Raw genomic sequence first — 12,898 nt, 5'->3', positions numbered from 1 at the left:
AGTCCTCGGTTCTTTGGTGATGCTGCACGCTCATAAATCTTACAACCATAGTGTGGACTCTGATCAGCACACGTGAAAATCTGAGATGTGCCTTGGAGCAATACAATCCAAACAGTCATTGTACACCAGTTTGCTGACATGGATGGAAATTCTTCTGCCAGGGAAATAAAATCAATGATTGTACTCTCTGACTTATAGAGGAAGTCCAAACTTGTTTTCATAGGAGCATCAGAATTCAAACAAATACAGTCAAATTCAAACAGACAGGGGAAAAAATAGACTTGGGGAGGAAAAAAGCCTCGTCTGCTACAGATGGACCTTCACTGTTGTTCATAAACCTTTAGAATCAATTAACTCCATTTTCACAAGGTGACTCATCAGCTCGCTGATTCTCCTCCTAAGGAGTGACCCCTCCTTTCAAAGTATGAAGCACTGAGGGTCTGACTGACACAGCTGCATTTTCAAGCATTTTTCCCATCTGTCACCTGTGACTGGTATTTAAATGAATATTATAACACATTTTGTGACACTGACTTTTCATTCGTTGTGTCTGTTTAAACAGACTTCAAGCTCTCATTTCTGAATGCAGGAGCCACCTGCGTGTGATCTGTGTGTGAGTGAAAGTGAAGACCACCTGTGTGTGATCTGTGGCAGGTGGCAGGTGATGCTGCTGTCACGGCACACAGGGGAGGGACAGAGAGCGGAACTGCGGTGACTGAAGACTTATTCACAGGTACTCACACTCGGCCGTGGCGTCGCTGTCGTCGTCCGAGCTAACCTCAGCGTACTTCGGCCTCTCATTCACCGTGCTGCGCTTGCGCTTGTTCATCTTGACCCTCTCGCACAGGGGCATAGTGGACTCAATCTCTGCCAGCAGCTCTGGGGGCAACTCCTTCAGTACTGACTGGTCGATGCCACCTGTGGCGGCAGAGGGAAGGGGACGTTAAGCCCAAGATCTCAACGCCCGATAGGGCAGCATGAGACGCGAGCCAGCAGGTGCACGCCACAAGCTAACATGCATGACAAGAAGGCCGAACAAACCAGAGGCACACACTAAGGAGCCTCAGACAGGGACGGGGAGAGGGATGTGTGTACACGCTGGCTGGAGGTGCATTGGTTACAGTGTGCGCCTCAGTGGACAGCTGTTCCTTGAGCTGTAACTGCAGAGGAGCAGCCATCCACAGCGGGGGCGCTATATTTAGGCATATTTACCAGCACGCTCAATGCTGTGTGTGAAATTTTGAGACATAACGTAAAGCGCAACTTCTGCATCGTAAATCCTTCTAAAACTATATTGTCACCAGTCCAGTTAATCTATGCTTATTGAGACATACATGCTTTCTCTAAGGTACACAATAATACCAGAATAAAGTGAAAGGTTTGTATTAGATATGTTTGTATTGACATGTAACAGAATCAATCACACTTCAATCAGTCTAACTCATTGACTGAATTAGGTTCAGTCAATGAGACGGTTTTTGTTTATGATTGGGAAATTCATATAAGGAGTTGATGGTTACACTGTGGTCACTATGCTTATGTGAACGGTTGAGAGCGATTGTAAGCAGGTGACAGTGGCTGAGAGTTGTTGAGAGAGCTTGAGAGGGGTAGAAAGGGGTTGAGAGCGGTCGAGAGCCAGGCCCTTACCTTTCCCCATTTTCCCTGAGGGCAGCCTGTTCTTGCTGGACTTGGAGCTGCGCGCATTCCGGTCCTCCTTATCCCTGATGAACTTCTGCACCTCGTCCAGGGTGAGCTTCTGCAGCACCACCACGGGCTTGGCCCCCTTGTTCAGGTCCTCCACCAGCCCGATGCGCTCCAGCCTGACCCGCGGCTCGCTCCAGCCCTCGCTCAGCCCGCGGAGGTCAGACGCCGCCGCGTTTGCGTCCTTGTCCCGCTTGATCTTGGGGATGACGAAGTTGCGCAGTGCCCCTGACTTCCCCCCGAGGAGGTAGGAGGGGAACTCGCCGGGCTTGCCGTCCGGCTGCTGCTTGTGGCCGTCGGCCCGGTTCCTGCCGCCATCGGGGCCGGGTGGTTTAAAGCCTGGCCGGTCGGAGCGCGGGCGGCCGCTGGGGTCCAGCCCACCCCGGCCCTCTTGCTTCACTCTCGGGCTATCGGGGCGCGGGCGCTCGTCCGGGGAGCGGTGCTTCCTCTCCCGGTCGCGCTCTCGGTCCCGGTCGCGCCCGTGCCGTGGGTCGTGCTCGCCCCGGCCGGACTTCGGCGTCTCGGGCCTCCGGATGCGGGATGGGTCGCCCCCGCTGCTGCCCCTGTGCCGTTCGTCCCTGTGGCCGTCGTGGCCGTCCCGCCGGGAGGACGAGGAAGAGGAGGGGCGACCGTCTTGCCCCCGGCCGTCGGGCCGGTGCTTGGACGGGTCGGCGCGGCGCTCTGTGCTGAGTGGCTTGCCAGAGGGGTCCCGCCGGTGCTCGTGCTTGTGTCCGTCCGGGCCCTTCTGTCTGGGCACCTCGGGGCCTCCCTTCTTGGGTGTGTCCAGCCGCTGCTTGATGACCTCGGGCCTCCTGTCAGCCGCCCTCTGCACCTCCCCGTCCACCCGCCTCCGCGAGGGGTCCTGCTCAGGCTTGAAGCGGAGCACGCCGGCCGTGTCAGCGCCCTCGGTGGCAGGGCCCTCCCGCGGCTCCTCTGCCCAGCGTTGAGCCTCCAGCGCGGGCACAGGCGCCGCCATGCAGGGGTCCAGCTGGCCCTCGGCGCGGCCCGCCTGCTGTAGGTCGATGCTCACCATCAGGGCCGGCCGGCCAGCACCATTGCCCGCTGAGGTGGCCTCCTGTGGCGCCGCCCGGTTTCCCGCGTTCCCGCCACCACCGGGCCCTCCACTAGAGCCCGCGGTGCCTCCGGCTCCTGGCTCCTGTGGGTACGAGTCCTGCTTCCGCTTCTTCAGTGGCTTGTCTGCAAGAAGAGAGAGAACTTCATCACATCCATCATCACAACCCACACAAAGGGAACCAGCAGTAGTTAAAGCAACAAAACCAAAACGCAGAGGCAATTAAAAGCACTGTTTGTGATGAACTCAATCTAAATTAAGTATCAGCCTTGACTGGTACACAACTGTCACACATCCACTGGGATTACTACACACACTGTATAACTGTGCTGACAGGAAGGAGATCTGCACAGTACACAGTACTCAGTAGGAGTAACTAAACACCAAAACAATCATGTTTTATTCATAAGATGCATGGGGAACGGAGAAGATGAAGAGGTAAATAAGTGATTTTATCTAAGGAAGACTGAAAACTGAAGAAAAGCAGAGACAATGAATGGAGAATGTAGAGGAATGGCCACAGGCATTTGACTTGAGGAGGAGTAAAATGCTGAACTCAACAGGCTAAAGAGGAGCACCTCTGGGTAAGCAGTAAACAAGAGGAAACCAGTCAGTGTAATATATTACACTATCATATGCTACACTGTAAACAAGCAGCAGTGTGGTGTAGCTGATCAGAGCTTGTAACCAAGAGGTTGCTGGTTTGATTCCCCCGCTGGGGCACGGCTGCTGTACCTTTGGGCAGGGCACTTAACCCACAAATGCCTCAGTAAAGATCCAGCCATATAAATGGGTAAAACTGTAAACTCTGTAAATAAGTCACTCTGCAAGTCACATCTACTCAATGATGATAATGATAATGATAATGTAATGAAATACGTATGAACACGCATTTCTTAGGATCCAAAACCTCTGACGCACCTTTATCTTGCACCTCTTTGGAGCAGCGCTCCCTCTCAATGGCCGATTCACGCTCTATCCTCTCAATCTCGGCCAGCGCGTCCATCTCCACCTCATCGTAGGGCGTGGTGCCGGCTGAGAGGGGCCCCCCGCCGGGCACTGCCTGCTTGCCGGCAGACATGCCCGTGTTCTGAAGCACGGGCACCTGCTGGGACTGGAGGTAGCCCGCCTGGTCGCCTGGGGCGAGGCACTGCCCAGTGAGCCGCAGCGCCGGGTCCTGGGGCGTGCGCGGGGGCTGCCCGCCGGGGTACTGCAGGCTGTTGTAGGGCGGCTCGCCCTCAGGATCGGAGCCGTGCTCGGCACCAGGCGGCAGCTCGCCCGACGGGTCCGCCTCCGAGGACTTGACTCGTGAAAGGCGCAGTGTCAGCTTGGTAGAGTCCTTGGAGGGCGAGCTCACAATGTCGTACAAGGCTGACTTGTCCGGCTGCTCCTTGTCGTCCTTGCCCACCTTCATCTTCTTCTGCTTCTTCTTGTGGTCAGGCGAGTCGAGCAGGAGATCTGGGGGCCCGTCCCGGGGTGAGGTGTATGGGGGCGGAGACTGGAGGATGAGCGGGGGGCGGGACCCTCCTGGAAGACAAGTGCATTGCTTAAAATGTGAGCAATACAATTCTATGGCCAGCAACCATAACATCCCACTGCTTTATGAAAGGGTTCAATAGATGGAGACCAATTTCTCAATATAACGAAAACTAGAGGTCGACCGATTATTAACCCGATTAATAAGACGGTGCATCTGCGGGCAGCTAAGCGTTGTCATTGTTGCCTCTTGCGGCAATCAGATTGCCATTCTACCAGCACACATTTACATTTACATTTATTCATTTAGCAGACGCTTTTATCCAAAGCGACTTACATAGCTTGCAGTTCTTTACAATGTTATCCATTTATACAGCTGGATATTTACTGAGGCAATTGTGGGTTAAGTACCTTGCCCACAGGTACAGCAGCAGTGTCCCAGCGGGGATCGAACCAGCAACCTTTCGGTTACGAGTCCTGCTCCTTAACCACTATGCTACACTGCCCCCTGTGATGTTCTCCTCTATATACTAACTTTTTGAAGAGAACTACCTGGTAACTTCCTAAGAAAACGGTAAGACTTCTATTCTTATTTTTCGTTCTTAATCTAGCCTTATATATTTTATTGGTTAAATATGATGTTACTTTTGGAGAGAGAATGCGAATAACAGGCTACTTTGGAACTGTATTGATAGCGAGCCTTCAACCAGCTGTAGTTTACAGGTGGGCACGGGTACCGACACCGGCTAAATTATTTAAGTAGCCTGCGTTGTAAAGATAAGGTCCGACGTTATCGGAGGACCTTATCTATACAACGCAGGCTACAGGCTACCTCGGAGGCTACGTGTGATGAGGAGCAGCTCTCACACGTTGCAGCAGTGCCTTGTTCAGACACAGAGCTACTGCTCTTAGTAACGATGGTGGGGAAAACAGACCATTTTGAAAGCGTGATTACATTGTAGCCTACTGTATGGAAGCCCGTTTCCGCCACTTAAAATAAAAGAAAAAAAATCAGATCACAACTCGTTATTTAGAGATACTATCTGCAAATAACGACATCTCGAAATATTAAGATAGTATGTCGAAATATTCAGATAGTATGTCGAAACATTGAGATAATATGCTGAAATAATGAGATAGTATGTCATCGTTTGGGGTTAGGCTACGCGCAACAGAGTTTAGTGTGAATGCCAGGCCCTTACTGTGTCTGATCTCTGGTGCCGCTTACGGTAAACAGCAGAGAAAGGTGCGAGACACATAGCCATCCAGAGATTCCGTTTGAATAAAACGTAGCTGTCAATATCATTTATAGTCCCTCCGAACACTGAAATACTGAGATGACATACAGTACATTGACTATTGTCATGACAATGTCAGTGTGACTACCATAATGTCAGTGGATCTTGTAGCATTCTGTCTAGGGTGGGAGGCTTATTTTCATATTATGTATGTCATCTAAAAGCCCTAGAATTTCACGATTTGTGAATCTAAGTCTAAAATAGCTTTCAATGATTGAATCCATTATTGTTCTAGGCCAGGGGTCTCCAACCTTTCTCCATTTGAGAGCTACTTTGAAAAAGTGAAAGAGGCCGAGAGCTACTCATGTCTTACATTATGTGAATAAGTGTGAGTATCAAAACACTCACATTAACCAGGTGAATTAAGCTACTTTTTGTATATACATGTATCAAATGTCGATATCCAAAGCTCACATTTTGGACCAAAAACATCTTAAATTCACACCAATAGCATGTCAGATGTATGTTCTATATCCATATGTTTCAAATTTCAATGTGTCAAGCTCACATAATATATCAAAACACCTTAAATTCACATCAAAGTCATAGAAAACATTACTACGTACTTATGGCGTGAGATGTCAGACAAATTTGGTGATCATTGGATGCTATTTTGGAACATTAAGCCACGTTAAGCCTTTTCCTTATAGTGGGCGTCAATGGAGAGGAAAATGCTTAATGTACGATAATGTCCATACTCATAGGATTTCGGTTTTGATTTTTTGACAGGTGAAAGTGTTTATGACAAGACATGTCCAAGAGAAATTTGGTGATCATTGATTGCTGTTTTGGAAACATTAAGCCACGTTAAGCCTTTTCACGTTAAGACTTTTAGAATGTCCCTGAAGTGGCGCTGAATGTTGCATCTTTCACTGACTGAAACGCTGGCACCGCATGAGGCACACACACTTGTCCTACACATTTGTGAGGGAGGAAAAAAAAAAAAAAAAACTTGCGTTCCCGTTCCTCATGGAAATGGTATGTTTTCTGCTTTTTCTTGGCCTGCTCACTTTCTTTGTTCATCATAAATCTGGCTATTTTATAAGCTAAACTGGCTTGTTAACACCACCAAACTCCTTGCTTTAGCTCAGTAGCTACCTCAGTAGCTAACCTACAGCATAACTGACATGTTGACAAACTTGACAGTAGCTTAACTTATTTGATTGAGAGCTGATATTATTTTGTGTTGGAGAGGGGTGGGACATCTGTGTATTTGATTTGATTTAAATCGGAAGAGGTTTCCATGGTGCGTTTATTTGTTGTTCTTTTTTTGTACATAATCTTTGAACCTTTTGGCGAGCTACTCAGGCAGCCAGCTACCGCGAGCGACGTGTTGGAGACCCCCGTTCTAAGCTAGTTGTTCGCTAGTCTCCTCTGCTGTTGACGACTGACGGCCAGAGCTCAGAAACATCTCAATTTCGAATTAGCCTGTAACGACATACTATCTCAATATTTCGAGATAGTATCTCTAAATAACAACATACTATCTCAAAATGATGAGACGCTATCTATAAATAATGACATACTACCTCAAAATAACAACATATCTCTAAATAATGAGATATCATCTCGTTATTTACAAATAATATCTCTACATAAGTTGTGGTCTGTTTTTATTTTCTTTTAAGTGGCGGAAACAGGCTTCCATAAGAATTGATGCTGACCATACTTATCATAAGTGCAACAAGTCATTTGCATGTGAAAGTAGAAACACGTGCAATTTTGTTTAAACTTCTGGCTAAAAAGTGCAACCAAAGTTTCCTCATTAAATGTGCCTGTGGGTCCTACCTAGCCTCCACGACTTCATCGCTCGTGGCCGGTGTACTCTTACTTTTTTTTTTTTGCCATCACTCTTGCTATAACTCTTGTTTATTTATTTTATTTTATTTATTTATTTTGTGCACTAAAACTTTATTTTTTTCGTCCAAAAGTTTATTTGACAAAGTCTAGATTTTTGATTACCTGTTTTGTGTATTTAATATTTAACGTATGCATTATTTTTATTTAAAATATACAAGTGCACTGCAAAGCAGACAGAAAATGCAGATTGGAGAGGCAGACCATAAGTGTTGGTCATTAAATGTTTAATTTAAGCAATTTTCTGTATCGCTTCTTATTAACTGTTATATTTTATCAAGATGAATTATCATGAAGGAAAAAAAAAGAAAATCGGCCAAACATATCTGCCAAAAAAAATCGGCATCATATATCGGTCATCGGCTGTCCTGATTTCTAAAGATCGGCATTGGCCAGAGAAAAACCCATATTGGTCAACCTCTAGCTAAAACTGTAAAACTATGCAATTTTTGTTTCAGATGGGTGAATACTTAACACCTTTTAGTATGAAGTCTATATACACACATAGGAATATTCATCTACTGCTAAAATTCAGATAATTGAATATGGAATCATTTCTTGAGTACATCATATAACGTTAATGTCATTTAGCACACACTCTTATCCAGAGTGACAAGCCTTGCTCCTTACCACTATACTAAACTGCTTTTCAACCAAGTACTGTGTGGAAGTTTTAACATATTAAAAACAAATTCCATTTGACACTCCACTATCCCAGCTACACACCACTGCAACAAAGACTAAATGACATAATTCTATACCGTGATACATAATTACTTGTTGCACATACTGAGAAGTATTTTTGATTTCCAATTTTTCCAAACAAATACTATTAGTAACTGAAGTATTTCAAATCTGTGGAAAAATCACCACCCCATATATAATTCTGACAAGGCAAATAACCACCAGAAATCTGACCCCTCTGTTGAAAAACATTCCTGAGTCATAACTAGAAGTTCTTTTGACAGTCCCCTCACCCCAGTGTAGTAGAAACGTTCAGAAATTCAGACACAGAGCGGGAGAGGAGGCTGAGAACAAAGCCTCTGGCAGACACTGCAGGTGCTGTGAGTGGGAGTTGGGGCTTGGCCTACCTTTAGGGGTTCCATCACTGCCTGCAGGAGAGCACACAGAGGGAGACCTCAGAGGGAAGGAGGTATTTCTCATAGAGGGATCACTCTCCTAAAACACACACAGGTCCATTAGGAAAACAGTTAGCAATTCGACGACTGAGTGTGGCGAACGGCTGCTTGGTCACCCAATGCACATTCACCCAACATGTTTCATATAAAGGAGGCGGTGACTATAGGGTTTTCACAAGGCGCCTTTCTTCTGCAGATGTAACATCTGAGACCCTTCAGTACCAGGGAACATGCAAGATCTGCTGGTGGCACTGGCTTCAGGGCCTGGTTCTTAAATGCTGCAGTCCTGCTTTACCATAAGGGAACAATCAGAGGCTTTCTGAGAACGGACTTGGACGGGCCAGTCTTTGTGTAAGTCACAAAGCATGACTGACAATAACCACCATGCTGATTGGACCTATTTTCACAGGGAAAATGATGGTGGCTTAACATAGGGAGGGTAGTGTGTGCAACTGAATGCAGGTTTAACTAAGAAAGGGAAATTTTAGCAAACTGTGATTAAAGTGTTTCTTTGTGATTTTTTTCAGCTGTTAAGAGTGCGGGGGCTGGAGAGATGTAAAGCAATGACTGTGCCAGCATCTTTCCTTTTTCATTTTTTTTAAAAACTACATGCCCTTGCAGCAATGTCCTTTTGTTCTCAAACAAAAACATGAATTTCTATGCCACTGCATCGCCAAATACAAGCTATGCTTCAGTAGCAGACCTTTTTTGTGAGACCTGAACTTCCTTGTTTCTTCCTTACCTACGTTTCTCAAGCAACCACTGTAATTTCATTATTACGTCACTACTCTGGGCCTCTAACTCGTAAGAACCAACAGTAACCTCGTTAGTTATGTTGCTGGGGTGCTGCCTTCCAACTTACCTCGCTGCCTATTCTGTGAACAATGTTCATGAACTCTTCATTGGAGCTGTGTCGCTCCGCGTGGTGGTTGGCCGAGTTGCTTGACATCTGCCCAGAGACCTTGTTCTCATGGATGTTCCTCATGCCGCCAGGTACCATGGGACTCGTTACAGACACTGTAACAGAAATGACGGGAATGAACACAGGGCATTCGTCACTTGCTAAGAGGGCTGACTCCACGTCTCTCTTAAAATGATTGCTTCGATTGCAGAGTTTCACACAGACATGCAGGCTGAGCCAATACAATAAAAAAGGCAGGACTGGAGAACGAGGTCAACTCGTTCAAAGATTTACAGTAATGGCAGGCTGATGGAGACAGGAAATGTATGACTCCATCAAGATCTGTGGACAAAAATGACTTCTGACAGACAAAGGGAAAAAAACAGCTTGGTGACTCCAGAAGTTCCAAACCAAAGGACAACTCCCAAACACTACAGGTCACAGAATGCATGGAGACAACGTAAAGGACAGAAAAGAGGCGTGGGGTGGGGTGACAGATGCAAACGAAACAGTATGCTCGTGGGCAGGTTGGGCAGAGGAATGAATGAGATATCTTAATAGTCTGGCTCCCAGATGCGCGCCCTACCTAACGTTGGGGTGGAGGGGTTCTGCTGGGGGGAGGGCTGGGTCTGCCCCACCAGACAGGGCTGCACCGGCCTCTGGGGGCTTCCTGAATAAGTCGGTGCCGAAACAAGTGGGGAGCCATGAAGCTCTATAACCACAGGAGAGATGCAGAGGAAGGGTCAGGACATACGGAGCAGGAGGAGAGCCGAGCCAAGCAAGAAAAGGAAGAAAAACACACTCTGCGTGCTTTGTCCCCACTTTGGGGGCATTAGGGGAGGGGGGAAGAATGGAACCGAGTGGGGTTAGGGAGGAGGGTTTAGAGGTCACAGCATGCAGGGCTGCTGCTTGGGAGCAGGTTAGAATGTGGGTAACCAGGGCCCCCTGGAAGGCCCTCCCATTAGTGGCTGGCTCACCTTGCTGGATCTGTTGGTGCTGGGTGTAGCTGGGCGGGTGAGGGTACTGCATGTAGCCTGCCGGGCTCTGGGGAGCGTAGGGACTGGGCACTGGACTGTTCTGCTGGGGCATGAACCTGTTGCCTGAACTCGTCTGCGGTGGAGCGAAGCGGCTGGGAAAGGGACAGAAGAAAGTGTGTCAAGATCAAAGGCAGCAATGTGTGTTCAGTGGCTCCTACCATGCAAAGCATTTCTGCCTGGATGCTTGCCTGCTAACGTAAGCCTGCAGCTCACTCTATCACTGACCGAAGAAACCTCCTGCACCCCTGGTGCCCTGGAAGAGGCACATTCACTTCCTAATGCGAGTGGTTTAGAGGGACAGGTGGGTTTGGGTGTAACACTACACTGAAGAGATCAAGACCAAGGCCACACAACCCTGACACGGTACTGAAGCAGGTATTAACAGTTGACTTCTCGGAATGTCACACACTGTTTTGTTAGTGGTGGCACATAATAAGTGTTACCAGCACAAGGACTGAATAATGATCTCAGGGGTAAAAATCATGGCGAATGGCTGCATGGTGCATGCTCACCAGAGATCACTTAGTGGCGAGGCTGCTTCACTCTCTTCAGCTGCATCTTTCAAAGCACACAGCCTACATGACTAGACGGAATTCAGAAAAGGGCAAAGGCTGGGGCCCCATCACTTCCACATAAAATTCTGATGGTAAACGTTACTTTTTTCCCCTAAAGATTATTTGTTGATGTGTTTTGGTGTTGTTTGGTGATATGAAAGTTGGAAAAGTGGGGAAAAAAATTATCAAAAAATCACCCTGCGGAGACAAGTAGTATCAGTATATTTATATATCTCCTGACCAATTTTAACGTACAAATTATAAATTAACATAACACTGTTGTATCCTTTTTAAATGATAAATTAACAGATCAAAAAAGTGACGTGTTAGACATGCTGGTCCCATTTGTCCTGATACTTTTCTCTGAGAAGTCTTTCATGTACAATATGCACATAAACATTTTAGCTGCCAACAATAATGTATTCGTTGAGCTAGCCTGAATTACAATCAAGAACTCCTATACAGCTTGCAAGCCTATAAGCCTTTGAAAACCTAATATCTGTAATGGATGGATGAATGAGGACCGGCACTGATGCCACTCTGTCCATTATTCCCTATGGGTACACACACTAATATTTTAATACCCTTTCTTGATATCACATATGTGCTGTAGATAGGATAAGGGTATCTGCTTCCATAAGGCAGATATGAATGTAAAAACAAACAGCAGCTGAAATAAAGACACACAACTTAATTTGTAATTAAGGACAATATTTTCTTCCTGAAACAAGAAACCTGGTGGCTATCAGTATACATGAGGAAGGAGGAAAAAAATCAATACTGAATACCCAGGAGGCAGCTACTCCACAGAGAATTGCCACCCTACCTGGAAGGGCTGTGTGAGATGGTGGCTTGCTGGTAGTTTGTTGACGCCGGACTGTTATGCATGGAATTCTGGGTAATTTTGTACTGTGGCATCATTGGTTGCTGCATTATACCTGCAAAACAAATTCAGACAAACGACTTTCAGAAAGGAGAGACACTAAGAGGGAAGAAAGACATGGAGCATGAATACCCAGAAAGGTATCCACTCCTGCGAATGAGCTCACAGTAGTGCGATGAAGAGGCCAGGCCCCATGAGGGCCAAACGCTCACCCTCATGCCTTTCACCATCACGTGTACAGAGATGCTATGCACACGCAGCAACTCGCTACGTTTGCATGGAGTGTTCCAATACACTAATCATAAAAAAATCGTGGAATTGCAACAAAGAATTCACAATGTAGCTTTTTTTTAACCAGTCTAACAGTAGGATGCTATGTTTCTTTAGATCTGAAAAAAGTGGAAGCAATTTTTTTCTTAGGGCATCCTATAGGACCAGGGCTACATTATAGACCTGGCTGCTATTTTTCACTTCAACCGTTGTTGGCTTTGCTTCAGAAATGGAGCGCTCCAGAGGAATCAGGAAATTAAGAAAGCAGAACCAAGACTGGTGCTGCTCGCAGTACGAGCATTAAATGTGAATCTCAGAGCGAGTTGTTCACTGCAAGAAACGAGTCAGTGAGTACATGAGCACGTGAGTGAGTCAGTGAGTAGGTGAGTGCATCAGTAAGTACATAAGTGACTGTGAGTTACCAGCCAGTTCTGTTAACACAATGAGAACTTTGGCGAATTATGGAGAATATCATATTCTCCATCCCTTCAACTTGCTTTTTCAGAAACTGAAGGAATGCCACATTTCAATCAATAAGTAATTTCTCTTGAATCCCTTAACTTTTTAAGTCAGCAAAAAATGCAATGACACAACCATATATACAAGCAAATGCTTTTTGGATGCAAAGAATACAGTAATTACTGGCGCTATAGCCAGAAGTCATTTGTTTCGTGTCAATAATCAAAGTCACGCTGCTCTGGTAACCCTTT

At 46.5% G+C, this 12,898-nt stretch overlaps 1 protein-coding gene across 4 annotated transcripts in view; it reads right to left on the bottom strand.

The window, feature by feature from the left end:
• Positions 1 to 12,898, bottom strand: part of nipbla (NIPBL cohesin loading factor a) — a 63,506-nt gene that overhangs the window by 20,646 nt on the left and 29,962 nt on the right. For 2 of the 4 annotated variants that reach the window (XM_036528098.1, XM_036528099.1), the window contains exons 5-12: positions 11,862 to 11,973; positions 10,422 to 10,573; positions 10,031 to 10,156; positions 9,406 to 9,560; positions 8,496 to 8,583; positions 3,695 to 4,300; positions 1,648 to 2,898; positions 742 to 918 (exon numbers count right to left, since the gene is read on the bottom strand). In XM_036528098.1, coding sequence (XP_036383991.1) covers positions 742 to 918; positions 1,648 to 2,898; positions 3,695 to 4,300; positions 8,496 to 8,583; positions 9,406 to 9,560; positions 10,031 to 10,156; positions 10,422 to 10,573; positions 11,862 to 11,973 — 2,667 coding nt within the window. The remainder of the gene's footprint in view (positions 1 to 741; positions 919 to 1,647; positions 2,899 to 3,694; positions 4,301 to 8,495; positions 8,584 to 9,405; positions 9,561 to 10,030; positions 10,157 to 10,421; positions 10,574 to 11,861; positions 11,974 to 12,898) is intronic. The other 2 variants (XM_036528100.1, XM_036528101.1) reach the window with 1 other exon arrangement.

Source organism: Megalops cyprinoides, chromosome 4 (genome assembly GCF_013368585.1).
Source record: "Megalops cyprinoides isolate fMegCyp1 chromosome 4, fMegCyp1.pri, whole genome shotgun sequence".
NCBI lineage: Eukaryota > Metazoa > Chordata > Actinopteri > Elopiformes > Megalopidae > Megalops > Megalops cyprinoides.
Note: the sequence above shows the minus strand (reverse complement) of the source record. Positions and strands in the feature narration are given on the sequence as shown.